This window comes from Fusarium pseudograminearum, chromosome 1 (genome assembly GCF_000303195.2).
Source record: "Fusarium pseudograminearum CS3096 chromosome 1, whole genome shotgun sequence".
NCBI classification, from domain to species: Eukaryota; Fungi; Ascomycota; class Sordariomycetes; order Hypocreales; family Nectriaceae; genus Fusarium; species Fusarium pseudograminearum.
In genome coordinates, this window is record NC_031951.1 from 10305696 (window position 1) to 10323143 (window position 17448).

General features: G+C 47.7%; 8 protein-coding genes across 8 annotated transcripts; 2 read left to right on the forward strand and 6 right to left on the reverse strand.

Moving 5' to 3' along the window:
• Nucleotides 1-264: 264 nt before the first annotated feature.
• Nucleotides 265-2494, forward strand: FPSE_03669 (uncharacterized protein; the record flags this gene model as incomplete). The annotated part of the gene is made up of 6 exons (XM_009256788.1): nucleotides 265-273; nucleotides 570-676; nucleotides 1332-1458; nucleotides 1501-2113; nucleotides 2160-2323; nucleotides 2477-2494. 6 exons carry the CDS (start codon nucleotides 265-267, stop codon nucleotides 2492-2494), a joined length of 1038 nt encoding a protein of 345 aa, XP_009255063.1.
• Nucleotides 2495-3064: 570 nt separating this feature from the next.
• FPSE_03668 (uncharacterized protein) lies at nucleotides 3065-4863 on the reverse strand (the record flags this gene model as incomplete). Its single annotated transcript, XM_009256787.1, has 2 exons — nucleotides 3065-3989; nucleotides 4037-4863. 2 exons carry the CDS (start codon nucleotides 4861-4863, stop codon nucleotides 3065-3067), a joined length of 1752 nt encoding a protein of 583 aa, XP_009255062.1.
• A 1293-nt stretch (nucleotides 4864-6156) lies between these two features.
• FPSE_03667 (uncharacterized protein) lies at nucleotides 6157-6645 on the forward strand (the record flags this gene model as incomplete). Its single annotated transcript, XM_009256786.1, has 1 exon — nucleotides 6157-6645. One exon carries the CDS (start codon nucleotides 6157-6159, stop codon nucleotides 6643-6645), a length of 489 nt encoding a protein of 162 aa, XP_009255061.1.
• Nucleotides 6646-6841: 196 nt separating this feature from the next.
• Nucleotides 6842-8862, reverse strand: FPSE_03666 (uncharacterized protein; the record flags this gene model as incomplete). Its single annotated transcript, XM_009256785.1, has 3 exons — nucleotides 6842-8444; nucleotides 8494-8710; nucleotides 8766-8862. The coding sequence occupies 3 exons, from the start codon at nucleotides 8860-8862 to the stop codon at nucleotides 6842-6844; spliced, it is 1917 nt and encodes a 638-aa protein (XP_009255060.1).
• A 968-nt stretch (nucleotides 8863-9830) lies between these two features.
• Nucleotides 9831-10388, reverse strand: FPSE_03665 (uncharacterized protein; the record flags this gene model as incomplete). Its single annotated transcript, XM_009256784.1, has 2 exons — nucleotides 9831-10097; nucleotides 10158-10388. 2 exons carry the CDS (start codon nucleotides 10386-10388, stop codon nucleotides 9831-9833), a joined length of 498 nt encoding a protein of 165 aa, XP_009255059.1.
• A 996-nt stretch (nucleotides 10389-11384) lies between these two features.
• On the reverse strand, nucleotides 11385-12474 carry FPSE_03664 (uncharacterized protein; the record flags this gene model as incomplete). Its single annotated transcript, XM_009256783.1, has 2 exons — nucleotides 11385-12212; nucleotides 12265-12474. 2 exons carry the CDS (start codon nucleotides 12472-12474, stop codon nucleotides 11385-11387), a joined length of 1038 nt encoding a protein of 345 aa, XP_009255058.1.
• A 1213-nt stretch (nucleotides 12475-13687) lies between these two features.
• Nucleotides 13688-14723, reverse strand: FPSE_03663 (uncharacterized protein; the record flags this gene model as incomplete). Its single annotated transcript, XM_009256782.1, has 2 exons — nucleotides 13688-14219; nucleotides 14272-14723. 2 exons carry the CDS (start codon nucleotides 14721-14723, stop codon nucleotides 13688-13690), a joined length of 984 nt encoding a protein of 327 aa, XP_009255057.1.
• Nucleotides 14724-15589: 866 nt separating this feature from the next.
• On the reverse strand, nucleotides 15590-16768 carry FPSE_03662 (uncharacterized protein; the record flags this gene model as incomplete). Its single annotated transcript, XM_009256781.1, has 3 exons — nucleotides 15590-15943; nucleotides 15999-16297; nucleotides 16351-16768. 3 exons carry the CDS (start codon nucleotides 16766-16768, stop codon nucleotides 15590-15592), a joined length of 1071 nt encoding a protein of 356 aa, XP_009255056.1.
• Between the last annotated feature and the right edge of the window lie 680 nt (nucleotides 16769-17448).

The window sequence follows — 17448 nt, forward strand, 5'->3', positions numbered from 1 at the left end:
TTGGCCCCCAACCACCAAGCCGGACCCTTTGAGTGGATGATCTACATTCTACAATCGCCTCCCAATCGTTCGGAGCCTCGTTCCAATGTCTTTCTAAGTTCAGGCTACAGTCTCTTCTGCCTTGCTAGAAATAGGGGAGCCTGGCATTGTGCGTCTTGAAAAGCCAATGACGGCTTGCCCGATGCAATGCAGTTCAAGCTTGAGCTCCTGGGCTTCCTATTCGCATCTGTACGCCTGTGATTATGTGACTACTTTGAGTTCACGATGCATTATGTGTGTTGGTACAGGCTTAGTAGGACCACAGTAAATGTCTCATGCTTGAGCACCTTCACCTACATGAGCCAGCTCAAGAACTGGTCCATTATATTGATGCCATGATGGATGCCTGACGCGGAGTTATGCATCGCAATTGTGGCGCAAAATTCGAGAACAAGGATAACAGTCGAAACAAGAGTCAGGTGGTTGGCTCTTGAACGACATATCACTTTGGTGTTATCGAGAATTCCATGGTTCTGCATCGAGTTTCCTCACGAACTAGTCGTTCATATTCACCGGCATGAAAAGCATAGCCCTATTTCAACGACCATACGGATTTGTTCCTCGAGGATATCCTAAAGCGCCTTAAGGCAGTTGCATGTGATCAAAAGCAGTTCGCGATTCAAACTGCACTGCCTTTGTACGTCGTGAGCTTCGACCAAACAAACTCTGAGAGGCCCTAGATGTCCCGCTGCTACAACCCCAATCAGCCAATCTGAGACCCGGGAGCTCATATTATATCGAGTCACTTATCACACCCCTTATCCTTTAACCTTGCTAGGCATCCTTACTCACGAACCCTTGGCTTCACATGGCACTTGAACACTAATGCGGGCCTACTACCTGAAGCAGAAACTCCACTACATTCTACCTTTATGATGAACAGGATATTTGAGACAATAACGGGATCGGTCCGCAGATGGCATGTGTGCAACTACATGAATGTATTCGCTAATCAACAACTTCACGGCAGCTTATCAAGAGCCACTTACAGCTCCCAGCCTGAAATTCTCACCGGAATCTCCTGCCTGTGACTGAGGCCTCACCGATGAGCCAAGTTTGAGGTTGGCTAGACTTGACGGTAGACTCCAAGCATACCAAACACGGATTGTTTACCCAAGATTTGCGGCTCTTCACATGTTCAAGGGATACTACGTTCCAGCTGTCGAAAAGATATTTAGGAGCCATCAAGTTCTTCGATCTAGGTCTCGGACATCACTTACTATTCACTGTTTCTAAAGTGTCCTTTACTCAAGATTCTTCTGTGCTGAAATAATTGCCTTCTCAAACTCTAGTCTTTCTCCCAACTCCAATAGTATGATGCGTATAGCTATTGCCGGAGGTACTGGTCTTGGGTACCTCCTGGCCAGTCAACTTTCCGAAGCAGCCTACGCTTATCAAGTTGTTGTTCTATCACGTTCTGTAAGTATTGTTTCCGGATATCCAATCTTTCTAACATAATAGCAACACCCTGAGTATGCAGGACTTGATGTTCAAGTCACAGTTGTCGACTACAACGATGAAGAGAACCTCTCATTCGCACTTCAAGGAATAAATCTCGTTATATGCACCTTCTCGGGGAATGAACAACTCAATCTCATCAATTCGGCCGCTCAGAATGGTGTGCAGTTCTTTGTCCCTTCTGAATTCGAAGGCTCAATTGACAAACGTCCCGACAATGACCAACTCTACCCCGATTCCTACTCGACCGAAGCGAGACAACTTTTGAGGCGTTGGACAAGATTATCTCAAATGAAGTGGACTGTATTCTCCTGCGGTGTCTTTATGGAGAGATTTCTTCCTGGCGGACTCGGGAGCATGTTTATTGGCTACCGTTCAAACTTGGCCATGGCTGGATCTTACCTACTTGACACAAGCTCGTACACCGCCGAGTGCGTGGAGAAGAACACTCGAGGACATACAGTCCGAGTATGTCTGACATCTGTTTACGACGTGGCTCAGTTCGTGGTCGCAGCTATTATTCTGGGACCGGCAAGCTGGCCTCGTGAATTGACCATGCGAGGAGACCGGCTATCGGTTAGGGATGTCGTTGGACAATGCTCGAGGGCTCTGAATGGTAATCCTATCAGTAACTCACGATACATACTAAGCTAACTCATCAGCCCCCTTTCAGCTTTCCCAGTGGCAGGCCACAGACCCTGATCGACTTGCTACTGCGTCCTACCAACAGGGTGCTTATGGAAAATATATATTCTACCGTCAGCTCCAAGCAACTGTTGAAGGAAGATATGACTTTAGCCAGGCGTCTCTGAACGATCTCGTCAATGTAAGTTCGCGTGTCAATGTCCAGCCTGCAAATTTTCGTCAGTGGTTGAGTGCCAATTTTTGAAAGCAAGTCTTTTGAGAATAAGTAGGGCTTAGATAGACCTTCTTTCTGGTTTCTTGGTCCCAGGATATGCCTTAGTCTTCTTTTTATCAGACTCTCATTATGGTTTAGATGGGCTGTGTACGTTCTTTGTATTTCTGCGGCTGTGCTGGGTTCACGCGAGTGGGTGCTGGTAACAACAAGGCAACAGATGCGGGTCATGTCGCGATATTTCTTTTCCGCTCATGTGTATTCATAGAAATAAATTCTACTTTGTTCTTTTCTCACATACTCGGGCACACTACATAGTGAATTTGGGTTTGGGTTTGTGGCTTCATCGATCAACGGGCATGATTTGGCGGCAACGCAGAGAACCATTGGAGACACTGCTGTTGAACAAATCACTGTATTAGTTTTAATAAAGCAGAAGTATGGTTTCTCAAGTCTTTTCTAGATGTATTCCCTTGGTACCCAAGTTTATATCCTTGGAAGAATTAGGTACAAAGTGAGCTCTAATCCAGTGGCCTCTATGACACAGGCACTTTTCTGAAACCGCAAAGACAGTGGTTGAATCCTTTTCACCCGTCCGTGTTGAACATGCCTCAAATCTCAGTACGCAACGCCTTTATGCACCCCTTTTCCGCTTTTCTTTTGTCTCGCTCTATCGTCTTGTCATAAAAAAAATTAAAAAAAAGCAAGTCTTTAGGCATCGTTGGCCTTTTCCTTTGCCTCATCACCAAACTCGTCTCCAAACTCCTCGACAATCCAGAGGCAGAACTTCTCCCACTCAATCTGCCACTGCTGCATCCTCTTGGCCTTTAGGGTGCTACCCAGACTGGCCTGCTTGATGCCGTCAATCCAATCGGCTTGGCTCTGGTCCTCAAAAGCAGCCCATCTGACACTGTTTTCGGCAAGACTGCCGAGGCCTGCGAGACCAAGGTTCTTCCATCCTTGGACGGCCTGGAAAAAGTCGTGCGACATGCCGGCTGTGTCTTGCCCGAGCATAGCGGGATCATCGTTACACAGACTGCAAGCGACACCACGGGCCAGGAGGGCTGGCAGGGGATGGGCTGTTACGGAGCCACACAAACGGAGGACTTCGTTGGAGATGGGGCACGACTCGATGAGGATGCGCTTCTCCTTGACCATATCGATGAGGAGGGGGTGCTTGAAGAGACTGAATCCGTGACCGATACGTCGAGTTCCTAGCAGGATGGCATCAAATATGTTGGAATCGGTGTCTGTGCCGTCACCAAGGGTCTCTCCGGCGTGGAAAAAGAAGGGAAGGTTGACGTTCTCCACAGCGCACTGCTTGCGGAACCAAAACAGCTCGGGGAGGAGATCAGATAGGGGGCGACCCATATCTTCAGGGCCTACGAGATCGTATCCCGCAATGAGATCAGGGAAGGCCATCTTGGTGGCGATGCAGAAGTCCATGTTCTCGACGATCGCACGAGTTGGCCAGCTGCGTAGAGAGGTCCAGATGGTAGTGAGACCCCAGAAACCCTCTCCTTCAGGAGACTTCTTGAAGTTGTCGATCTCCTCGCCTATGACCTCAAACAGGTGATTGTAGTCCTTCTCAGGCTCTTCTTGCTGGTCGCGGCAATAGTTAAGTGACCACGTCATGCTATAATTTGTCAGAGAGCGTCTGGAATAATCTCACTTGTAACTTACCGAAGCTCGGCCCAGTTCACACCGTCATCTTTGAGGTTTTTCATGAGTTCGCGAAGGAAGACTCGGAGCATGGGCTCGTAGTGAATGATGGTGGCGCAAACCATGAAACACTTTGCAAACTTGACCCAGATGGCATCGACGCCGTGATGCTGCTCGTGGCTGTCAGTGACGGAGAGAGTGCATCTTCCCTTGAGCCACTTGAAGAAACCTGCTCTTCCACCATGAGGGAACTCATCAGCTGCCTTTGTCAATGGCACAAAGGTACCGGCCTTGTAGCTCTCATCCCAAATGGATGCCTCGGCGTCGGCCTGCTTTCTGTATCGAAAGTTGGGAGTCGCATCCTCTCTGGACTCGTCTGTGTTAAGGGGTCGATCGCTGCTTATGTGCATGCCTGGCATTTTGACAAGCTGATCGAAGAGGAAATCAAAGTTGACCATGGCATCCATGTGGGCGTGCAGCAGAGCACCCTTTGGCATACGACGAACAATGTTCCAGAGATTTGTCTTTTCCATTCGGTCCTTTGCCAGCATGAACATCATTCCCGGGAAGATGCACTCATTCCCAGCCTGGGCGAGGTCCTCCTCAACTTGAGGGGTCCAGACAGTGTCATTCTCTTGATCACGAATGCGGTCAACAATATCACTGGCGCGCTGAGCAATAGGTGAAAGAGAAGCCCTGAAAGAAGCATCGGAGCGAGACTTTTTCTCCTGGCTTATGAGGTTTGTCCGGCCTGTGAGATACTGCTGCAGGAAAGGGTCGGAGAGTGAGGGGATGTCCTGAGCGACCTCGTCCCACTCCTCGTTGGACATGGTATGTTCATCGGCCATATTCGATTTGCTGGGCTATATGAGAAATGATGATAAAGCCGAGTCAAAGTTGAGAGTGAAGTGTTATGTCTGGTGAGTGGGTTGTGTAAAATACAGTGGAAACCCCCGTAGTCTGAATAGGCAGGTCGGGGAAAATGTAGGTGAGCTAGAATGAATGCCTAGAGAATTGCTCAAGTCAGAAAAGGCTGCTTATGGCACAATAAAAAGCACCAACGTAAGTTCCAGGCCAATCTAAGTAGCACACGTCAGGTAGTTAGTATGTACTAGTGATACCAAAAGAGAAAAAGGATCAAAAGGAATACATCATATCCTGAGAGAAGGAATGTAGACGTAGGTCTAGACGGGTTGAGGAGTGAGAGCGGGCAAAACGGTTGCGCTTTGAGGTGAACGTAACAAACGGTGGTCCAAGCTCAAGGCCTTCGCCGAGAACCGATGCATTGAGTCTCACGTGATCAGTTGGGTGCTGCAACCCAAAAGTGATGGACCCTTTCTCGACCTCTCATTGGGTACCTGATCACCTTGAAAATCATGCACTATCGTCACATTTAACCAACAGCCAATCTCTTACCCTAAACATGCTCTGGCTTTATTCAATGGAGATATATCCTCGCCCTTCTTCTTCTTCTCCCAATTCTGCGGTGTACGACACAAGGAAAGGATACCCTGGTCTGTCACCTACATGTGACTGTGCCTTGCATCTTCAAGCCCATAGCATGAACGGCAATCACAACCAACTGCATGACTGAATGGTACTCTGCTAACTAGTTCGCGGCTGTTCCTGAGAGGCTATTCGCTCCCGCAAATCCCCCTAGAAGGGCCCTAGCTGTCCTCGCCCTATAGCGCGAAACCTCACGACTCCCAATGGAAATCGTCACGTCCATCACTGGGAATCACACTGCACAACCCATCACAACTTTGGGAGAAAACTCGAGACCGACTCTTTTTCACTCATGAGAAATATTACTCTGCCCCCGCTTACTTTGGGGCTTGATATCGTGACTCAATCCTTCGGGCCCAACATGCATTCACACACTTCGGTTGGATGCCTGTGAATGGGCTTAATTATGCTGATCGTGAGTAGTCTCACCTTGATCAGCAAGTGAATTGATGGGTTGGAGCATTATAAAAGGTAGGGTATATCCTCCGTGGTGGTGACTGGTATCAATCAGACCCTCCACGATCATCTTTGAACACACTTTGAGCTGGCCTCAATCACAAGTCTTTTACTCTATTTAATCACCCAAGATACCCAATACCCAATACTCACAGTATACACCATTCAACTACTTCAATATGAAGTCCTTCTCTCTGATCACTCTCTTTTGCACCCTGGTCACTGCTGCAGTCATCCCTCGAGATACTGTCTTTGACGGCCACTGCTGCTTCACACTATATGACGTAGCCAGCAGTGCAGCAGTGCAAGAAAACAGCAATGGAAACTTGCTCCTCAATGCTGGCAGCACCAACGGCTTCTTCTGCATTGACCTATCCAATTCGCAAAACATTCTGCGAGACCGCTCTTTCAATGCCTGCTTCCTGAACCCTAGCGGCGAGGTTAAATGCGTCGACCCAACACCTGGCTTTGAGTCTTGGACCTTGAAGAAGAGTGGCAGCAACACTCTTCTCCGCCGCGACGGTGCAACCGCTTTCAACTCATGCTCCAAGACTTCAACAAGTTCAAAGGGAACGGTGCTGTTTGGTGACAAGCACACTGGTGCTTCGACGTGCAAGAAGACAACGCTCAAGGTGAAGAATTTGAAGGGGACATGCAAGAACTTTTAAGGTGGTGACCAATTGGCTGGATGTTTTTCAGTATTCAAATTCTCGACTATCGAGTCCTACTTTAGCAGTTTATTCTTAATAGTTAAAATTCAAGCATAGAAGCTCGGACTATTGTAACGCCCGTGTTGGTGATCGCTGTGAACTGCTTGTGCGTATGCATGCATGGAACTTACTGGGATCAGCCATGGTGAGAAAGTCAAAGCTTAGGTGACATGTCACTTGCGGTGCTTCCATACACAACCCCAATATCCCTCACAAGCTGTTCCTTTGCCGACACCTTCTCTCGCTTCGTAACAACGTTCTTTGTCTCGAGGAAGCGTAAGAATATGTCCGATGAGACTTGATCACCATCACTGCCCGCGTCGATGAAAAGCAAGATAGATGCCAGTATATCTGCAACACCCCAGAGAACTTCCCTAGCGTCGCCCATTAAATCTGCCAAGGACTCACTTTCGATGCGCTGTCTCAATTCCTTCCAAGCTTCCAGTGGGTCCCAGCCTTGAGGTTGAGGTATCTTTCCTTGGGAAGCAATACCTCTCCTCACAAAGTCTTCAAGAGCGTCAAGAGCTTCTCGGCCACCCTTGGGATGTTTCAATGCACGTAGAAAATCGGTGCTTAGCACATCTGTCGTGCCCTCCCATATGGGCAGCACGGCACAGTCGCGATGCAAACGGGCTATGTTGAGGTATTCTTGTTCTTCGTTGGCGAGATACCCGACACCACCGAGGGATTCCATACATGAGAAGATTAGTTGGACAGATGCTTTGCAGACATAGGCTTTTGTAAGCTGTGTGACGACTCGGACCAGAGGTGCAGCATGCTGTTTTGAGGGTGTAAGTGTCTCAAGTGCTGGTGAGAGACTTGAGGTCGAGGAGACACCATGCTCAGAGACTCCAAGAACATAAGATGTGAACATGGAAAGAAGCATGAGTCCTCGATACTCGCACGATATCTTGGACAGCGTTCTCATATGTAAGGAGCTTTCTGTAAGCTTCATCCGGGTTCCCCTCCCTGCACCTACTTCTCGTACTCGAGCATAAGCTCTTGCGATGGCTAACCCTCTTCCTAGATAACCTACGGCTGAAACTGAAGAATGAACTCGAGTCAATGTCAGGACATTTGCAATCTCCTGAATGCCACGACCTTCCTGGCCTACAAGCCAAGCCCGCATGTCTTCGAGCACAAGTTCGGCTGTAGGAAGGGACTGCGTGCCTGATTTGTTCTTGAGTCGTTGGATGCGCACACCATTTAGTTTCTCTCCATTCTCTTTTGCTTGACCCGTGGCCGTAAGAGCATGGAGATCATGCTTATACATTGGCGCGATGAAAGTCGAGAGCCCACCTTTGGATGTACGGGCGAGGAGGATAGTCATTCTTGAGTCGGTTGCTGAAGAGAACCACTTGAAGCCGCTGATAGTCCAGGGTCCTAGGGGGATATCCTCGACCTTGGATGCCAGTTCAAGGCCGGAGGTAGGTTGATGTATTGCTGTGGTTTCTGTTAGCGATACATCACTACCTCCTGTTCTTTCAGTCATCCACTGCCCGCTAGTCCAGGCATATGAAGCATCTCTTGAGGTGAGGTGTTGGAACGCATTCTCAAACACTCTTCTCTGTGTGTCCGTTAGGCGTTTTGAGAGTTCAGGGCTCATGAGGTGTGTCTGTAAAAGTCGAGCGGCACCGTCTTGCATGGCAGAAGGACAGCCGACATTGGCACACGACGGCGTCCAAAGCTGTATACGCAAGAACTGGTATGCTCGTGCGAATGGACCGTACTCGGTATCATATCCGGCCGCAACGAAGCTGAGATAAGTTAGCGATGCTGGCTCGGTGTGCAGACTTTGTATCTTACCCTCGAGACAGACCAAAGTTCTGGAGACCACGCCATCCTTCGCCAGTGACTAGGTCGCCCTTCCACTGGCCGAACACATCACGACCTGAGCCTTTGACATATGGTTTATTTCGCTCCGCATCTGTGATCCAGGAAAAGACCTCGTCGGAGAGAACATCACCTCCAAGAGCAGCCACTTCAGCTTCAACTTGACGGATGATGTGTTTCGGAAGGAATACTAAGCGGAAGTCAGCAGATGATAGTTGAAAAGATTGGTATTAGCGTGGACCTACGCTTAAAGCATCTCTGGAACGCCACATCGTCGTAGAACTGATTATTCAGAACGGGCGGTTTCTGAAAGAATCCCTTGTCTGCGCCTGAAGCCTCCATGGTAGGATATCAGAGAAGGAGAGGGGAAGAGAAGTGCTGGGCATGTTGACCTTGGGAGTAGCTAGGGTATCGTGTCAAGTATATGGACTCTGTTATGCATACCAGGGTATTCCTTTGACCGGGCTTGAAGGAAGCATCAATCACAAGCCATCAACTACATGCCCATCGGTAGACTCTGGTGGGGTCACACCTCCAACTCGACCCATGTTCCGTTCATTTTAGGTAGGTATAGCGGAAGATATTCCGATATATCGCGGAAATAGAGTGATTTGGACGGAATGTTGAACCATGTTGGTTATGCAAAGTTGGTGACACTTTCTTTCAACGACCAACCATGCAGGTGGGTAGCAAAAAAATAGGGACTTGAAGAAGTTCAGACGAAATAATTAGACCATTCTTAGGCTATGTAAGCACTAAGTGTGATCTAATATTTATGTCAACCACTAAATCAGTATCGGTTTTTATGCAACCCGCCTGCCATGCTCTCTCCGCATTTTGTTCAACAAGGATCTTGGCTTGGCCCGAGGCTTTTATTTACTCAACTCCGCAAAGTGACTAGGAGTGGTTCTGTTGCCGGTATTTGGCGATGTTTCTTGTCGATCTGCGAGCAGGAAGGTGTCATGCGCAGTCCTCAGGATATAACAAAGCTGGCCCCTTGAAGCACTTATGTAATTTAGATAATCTTGGGTTATGTTTTGTATTCTAAAGCTCACGTCATTATTTCTGTCACTCACTACCCGGGCAGTTAACATTTTCAGCAGATTTCATGTGTTTTATTCTCCAAGCTAGATATATCATTAAGCCTATAGATCTCCCTCAGGGCTGCCTCGGCTATTAGATCTTTCATCAGAAGATTGGCACATGAAGGGAGAGTCGAGGAAAGTACTTGACAATTGAGCCGTGTACAACTGGACCAAAGGGCCATAGGTCCATCGAGAGCATGCCCATGCTGGACGTTAAAGTCTGTGCTACTTATCAAGATAAAACTTCGAGTTGCTCATATCGGTGCTCAGATTGGACAGGACCCTGTTTAGCCAGTGGGCCGTAATGACCATCTTCCGGTGCGTAACAATCGCAACCTCGAGCATCTCTACCTGCTTCTGGTGCTTTTGGGAAGCGTTGTCTTCGTTTACCAGAGATCCCATCTCATCACGGACCTTGCGGAATCTGCATACTCCTTCCATGACGGGACCGCTAATCTTTGCCACAAGTTCATCAATTACAATCATGTGCTCCTGTGTAAAAGGTCAGAAAATACTCTGGCAGATAGTGTATACTTGCAGCGTTGTACGTACCGTGATGCTCTCCAACCTCTTTTGATATACATCGAAGTCATTAGACATTTGCTTCAGATGTACTTCCAGAGATGAAGATGTTGGAGATAAATTGCTGGGCTCCATAACCTTGAGCACGTCTGTGGGATTAGTGTTCTCTGTGGACTTGTTGTTTTCAGTAGGCTTGGTGTTGTCTGCGGAATTTTCCAAGTCAGGGACTTTGACCCATTCGTTTGATTGGCTCTGGCCCATTGTGGTTTGTGTTTGGGGTGGTTGTAGTCTTTTAGACTTGATGTCTGAGAGGATGGAGTTGGGTGAGGTCTTGACGAAACTGTTGTGGTTGAGGGATGAGAAAGAAAGAAGGAAGAAACAGCTGATGTGCATACGGCTGATTATTATGTAGATATTTTTGTTAAGAAAGTTAGTAGTTTATCATAAAAACTTTATGGTTGTGATTCAAAGAGGTTTTGACTTGGGCGGATGAGTCAACATTATAGTTAAGGATACCAAGTACAACAAGAAGGTTTGGGCTTTAGTTGAGAGCTGGGAAAGATATACTAATGATCGAAGTACCAAGATATACCTAGGCACTAGCATACTCAGGTTACAGATATCCTTTCTTCCTTTAACCGTCAATCAACAAGACACCAAGCAGTTCTAGAAACCCCAACAGCCACTTATGTGCACAGCTCACCATATGCTTCATCTATCACCCTCGTGCTTGCCTTAGAGTTCAGTGGTTGATGTGTGTATATCTAGACAACTGTTCGATCACAACGTGTATATTCTCCTTAGGAAAACTAGTTGTTCTACTCCCAAGTTTTAGTTGACGCCGATAGGTTAGTCCTGTAGTTGAGAACTCGAAGTATACTAGGAAAGCTTAAGCCATGTCACAAACTAGAAATATAGTTGTTCTCCTTTCCCACGTGTGTAAACAGAAACCTCGCGCAGTAACTACCTTCTAGTTGGTGCCATGAAGAACTGATATCGAAACCGAGTGGCTCAGGCAAGGCCAAGTTTACTACTTCTCAGTCATGTATAAGTTGGATTGCTGTAATAAATATTCATAAGTCTTATTATCATTTCATCTTCTTTCTACTTGTGGCGATCGACCTTCGTGAACTCGTGACATAAACCCACGAGGCGTTCATCTACAAAACTCTACCCATGGACAAGTCATTCATCCATATCATCTATAAACCTTTTTCTAGCTTTCATCTTCCATTCCGAGCTCTATTCCGACGCCGCCTAGGGCGCAAACTTGCCTAGAGCACCTTCATTACCTCCATCAAACAGCTCATGTAGTGTATCAAGCTCCTGGAAGTGCTTTGCATACTCGACACCCTTACGTCGCTGCGCCTCAACACGTTGCCAGTCCCATTCTCCTGGAACTTCCAAATCGACATCAGAAAGGTCGACAGACATATCACCAAGCTGCTCTGGTCCAGTAGTCCAGCCGCCAGGACGCTCTGGTAGAAGTCCAGAGGCACCGCCCAGCATGATGGCTGGGTTCACAGTAAAGCGACCCAGCTTGAAGACATACTTGCTGATGGCGGTCGCATAGATCCTCCTATGCCATCCACCGGCGGCGTCTTGGGGACCTCGCGCAGAAGTCTCCTTGAACGTAGGATCGAGCCACGATGTAGGCTTGGCAGCTCCCTTGGGAATGTAATGCGTAACGATATACAACCACTTGCGGTCCCAACACAAAATACGACTCCACATCTCAAAGTTCTTGAAAGCGGGGATCTCGCGCTTGAAACTACAAGCGACGGAACCCAGGATGATGCTCACATTGCCCTTGATTGGCTGATCGGTCTTTGGGTCCAGGACGAGCTTGGTCTTTGCGTTGTTGGCGAGTGTCATGTAAGAGGCGCGACAGAGGTAGGTGACGAGATGCGATCGCGAGACATCGAGGTCGGCAAAGTATGTTGAATTTGATTTGTGCAAGTTGTAGTCTATCTCGAGAATGGGCGCGTGCGTAGTGGAAATCATGGGCTTGAAAAGAGCATTGGGGCCGAGAGACGGCGATTTGCGCCAGTAGCCGTGGAGGAATATGGTGTATAATACGCGATACTATACGATGTTAGTAGAGTCGCTAAGTATAGGAAAAGATATTGAGACTTACAGTCCAAGCAAAGGGCATGCTCTTCCAGTTAAACACGATAAAGAACAACAGCAGGATCCGCGATGTCCGTCCAGGTCCTGTAAGGAATTCCCTAATCAGAGGACCCCAGTTGACTCGGTAGGCAGCATATCCAGCTGAGCCTGCAATAAGAGGCATAACAACAGGCACTACTTGCGAGAGGCCGAACATTTTCTTTGCGGCGCCAGCCATGATGGTTGATTGCTGGTGTTTTGCGACAAATGTTGGCGGACAGGGGTAAAGGGTGAAAAGGCGGTCTTTTGCTGTGTTTGCATATGCGCCCGCCAGATGCGCAAGTGCCCGTGACAAAATATCGGTCAGCTACTCTTACAACAGCTTATGAGTGGCCGAAGATGCCGTTGATTTGTCCTCGAGCAAGAACTAAAAAACTCAATATTATTTCGCATTCACTCAATCAATGCCACTAATTAGATTGAGTGAGCTATCAGAAGAACCGAGGTACGGAGTTTCGGTGGGGACTCGGCCGAGCGATAACAACGTTGGGGACGATGAAGGTATTCAATTAAACAAACGTTAATGATCCAACGTCGATTTGTTTAAAAGAAAGGGAGTAGAGATAGGCATAGGAGGATAAAGTAAGAGTTTAAATATTCTAATCGTCCTATAATCCCGCATAACAGCCCCTGAGGGAGGACTGGCTAAATGGCAATCTACAACACCAACACACCAACATATTGTTAGAGTTGAACCACCAAAAGCAGTGGTACCACCTTGAGACCTAAGGTGGTTACTTTAGGATATAGCAGTCTACCACTTCCCCCTAAGCCTAGCTTGCCTCTTGCATAACTGGCTCAGACTGCTCATTTAAGATTATACTATCTTACTATTTTACTAATATCCTAAGATCCCATAGGAATTAAACCTAAGAGCATAGGGAAGCTGCAGCAGAAGTATATATTATGTAACACTCTGGGCTCATAACCAGTTAAACCACTAAAAGCAGTGGTACCACCTTGAGACCTAAAGTGGTTACTTTAGGATATAGCAGTCTAACAGTTAGACTTGGAATCTCACTCCTTATCTGATCGTCACACGTAAGCGGGTAGTATGTGCAAAAAGAGAGACAGTTAAACCAAGCAAAAGATAACTTGATTGACAATTGTGTTGTAACACAAAAAGAGGATATATGGTGGAATCTAACCACCTGCAATGGACGAACAGGGAATCGAACCCTGGACCACTCCCAGATTATTCGGTCGAATTATGCTAAGGGAGTATTATACCACTAAACCATTCGCCCGGTTTCTTGTTGTATAAGCTATCGCTATTGTTAATTCTGTAGCCCAAACCCCAATGAGATACAGTTCGACACTCTTTGCAGATCTTCTACGATACTCCAAGTGAAGATACTCTGATTCCTTCTTTATTTATCTTTTCAACATATTTACAGAGACTTCTCAACCTCATCCACAGCTCCAACAACTTCCTTCCAGTTGGCCCATTCTGCATCACCACCTGGGATGCCTCCCATCAGCGGCAATCTCGTTCCATCACTATCTCCAAAGCCCCTAAGTCTGCTAATAGCTTCCTTGATACCAACAGTGCCAAACTTGACCACCAGCTCCTCCATCGAGCTCACCTTGAACTGCAGGACCCTTCGCTCCTGGATCTCAGCATCTGTGGGCTGTGTCTTTGTCGACAACTCGTAAAGTCGCACCAGTGACTTGGGGAAGAAGCCAGCTGAGCCGTCAATGGCACCCACAAAGCCCACTGAAACCACAGGGAGCAGCTGTTGGCCGAGACCTGTGTAGGCGTGGAAGTGGCTGTGGTCGATAGATGGGTTGGAGGCGATTTGCGCAGCTACTGACACGTCGCCGTGGGACAACTTGCATCCCACAATGTTGGGGTGTTTGGCGAGGGTAACGTAGGTAGATACGGCGACCTTGACATTGTTGGATACTCCGGGGTAGTGATAGCTAAACAACAGTCAGTTTGTGGCTTCAGTATTACTCAGACATGAAGTCATACATCATGACAGGAATAGGACTTTGGTCAGCCACTGCAGTGAACCACTGAACAAGACCCTCCTGTGTAACGGCAGCAGCATTGTATCCAGGCACAAGAGTCAGACCCCATTGAGCACCAGACTTTTGAGCATCCTTGAGTTGCTCAACAGTCTCCTCGACACTGTTCGTTGCCGTGCCTGCAACGATAGGGTAGTCCTTGAAGCCCTCCTTCTCCAGACCAGCCTTGACACCACTGAGGATGGCATGGCGATCTCTAGGATGGATATGTACAGCCTCTCCTGTGGTACCGAGGACAACTACACCCTTGATACCATTCTTAGCCAAGTAAACGGCGTGAGCAACCTGTGTCTCAACATCGACAGGCGAGGAGATGGCGTTGTAGTTGGCGGCCTTTTTGGAAGCGAAGAACGTGGGGACGGGCACGTAGATGCCCTTTGGCGGAGGAGAGGACATTTTGGGTGTTGATAGTGTCTTAATTACACAAACAATTTGAGGAATAAAGAGAAATGAACGAAACGTGAGGGGTTTGCTGTGCACATCATGTATTATAAACACTCTCCAACGCAAACCTCGGTCTTCGGGATAGTTCAAAGCGACACTGCATGTCGCAATTGGAGAAAGCCGACGGTTCGGCTCGTCAACGAGACTTGAGAATGGCAACGCAACCCGAAAGCAGCGGGATCGTCCCCCTCATTTGTAACACAATTCCATTTGTATTCGACCGGTCGTCGGTTAATTGATGATTTCGGATGGATCCTGGATGTCTGCTAACCTACCTACCTAGTACCTATGTTTAAGAATAGCCGACAGGCATGAGAACAGTCTTATATGCCCTTGCCAGTAAATCTACCCTACAGACACACGGTATTCATGTTCTTCCTTCAGCAGTATGCTACCACACAACCGTATCTGTTTTAGAAAATGCTATAAGTATAATAAGTATTTCAACTATTTGTTTGAGACTTTCCATCCTAACTTTCCAGTAACTAGGGTCGTGTTGGTAAGTACACATAATCGTTCAGTCATAATCTCACTCATCTAAGTAACGAACTCCGACATCGGAAAAACGTAAAATGATTTTACTAAATGTCTACAGTCTTCATTTTTACAGAATGTTCAAAAGGTGAAGTGTTATCTGTATTTTATTGCGCTATTTTCATTTGGTCATTCTCGATTGCTTTGTTTCTAGACACGACTTCTATGCCTGATTTTCTTCCATGAGCTATCTCTACTTTGATAGTATTTTACAATCTACAAGTAAATGTGACCGTGTACAATTCTATCCCATTTCTCTTTGGTATATTTTATGTCTCAGAATATCATGATCGAACAACATGAGTGCCCTCAGCAGGCTCGAGGACCTTCCACTGACAAGGCAGATCCTTCTTTTCGTTGTGTTCCCGCAGCTTGGCAATTATCTTGTCAGCGATGGCCTCAAAGTTGTGCGTCGCCAGAGCGAGGATCGTGGGACCAGCGCCAGAAAGGCACACTCCCAGGAAGCCCTCGTCGGTCTTGGGGGACATTGTCTCGACGATCTCAGTGAGGCCGGGGATCAGGGTCTGTCGGTAAGGCTGGTGGATCTTGTCTTGCATGGCGAGGTGGATGAGCTCGGGGTCGGGAGGAGACTGGCCAAGGGCGACGGGCAAAAGCGCAATTCGTTGCAAATTGAAGACCTAGTGACATGTTAGCTTTGGATTGGCGGGTTGGTTTAGATGTTGGAAGACGCACCACATCGGGGCGAGTGTAGTTTGCTGGTAGCACACCTCGCGCAGCATGTGTAGCAACCTGGAAATCAGGGATGATGGCAACAGCTTTGATCTCCTTGGCCCAAGGGAACTTGATATGGTGACCGATTCCGTGAGGAGGGTTCGGGGGCTTCTTTCCAGTATCCTCTCCTCCGGCGGGCGCGGGAAGAACCTCGCTGAGAGGAATTTCTGTACGAGCAACGTCTTCGGGGGTCAAGGGCTTGAGGTAGGTTCCGACGAAGCCGCCGTAGAGGGCAGCACCGACATTGTCAGGATGTCTCTCTGAGATTGAAGTTAGTTTACGACTGACACTTCATAGTGGGAACGGTCCTTACCAATCATGAGACAGTAGTCGAATAGTCGGTCATTATCAAGATGCTTGAGACCTCCAACTTCCTTGCCCAGAGCAACACCAGCAACGACAGCAGCACCAGAGCTACCCAGGCCACGGCCTAGAGGAATGGGGTTCTTGATGTGCACATGGGTCTCGACGGGGAAGGACCTCTGTTCATTGCAGCGCAAGACGTAGAGAGCGACGCGGGTCAGGAGGTTGACCTCGGGATCGAGGCTGATCTCATTCTCTCCCTCTCCCTCGTAAGTGATTCTGCAGTTGAGCGGGAGCTCGGACTTTGTCTTTGACCGGTCGATGGTGACGTGAAGCTCGAGGTAGACGGAGAGGGCCAGGCCGATGACATCGAAGCCGGGTCCAATGTTTGCGCTGGAGGAGGGGGTCTTGATGATGAAGGATTCCATGGCTGCGTCTTGTCTGGTTATTGCTTATGTGCCGAAGGTCGGAACTGTATCTGTATCTGAGAGAGGAAAGTTTTGAGACAAGCACCCAACAAGCAAAGAGAGGGTCCAATGGCGCGATGCAAATTGGGGCTAGTTTGAACCTCAATTATTATTTTGCTCTCACGAAGGAACTCAGGAATTTACAAAAAAAGTCACATCAAGAAGATTTGAACAATTGAAAAGGCATGGATCAGCCGATAGTGGAATTTGATCATTACTGTGACTGACTGACACTGAGGAGCAAAGGCCGATGACGGAGCTCACCGTTGCAGGGTGCAATTGATTAAAAAAAACCCGTTCGGCTTTCTATCGCAGGTTTTCGCAAAATTTGCCATGGTACGTTATTATAAGCAGCGCAGTTGGCGGGGTAAAATATTGTCTTCGTAAGTCCAGAACAGAGCAATTGCGGCGGGGTTAGAGAATCTATCTATATGGGCTGATAAGAGAAGAGAAATTAGAGAGTGAGGCTGCTGTGAGTGCTTAGTTCTACGAACTGGACTGGGCCAGTAGAGTGGAAGCATAGGTAAGTTCCTAAACAAGGTGTTGGCCTTTTTGAGAAACCGGTGTGATCATCTTATCTGAACCATTTATGCATATCAGATATCATTATAGGTTAATACGAACCGAACCACTCCTCTATC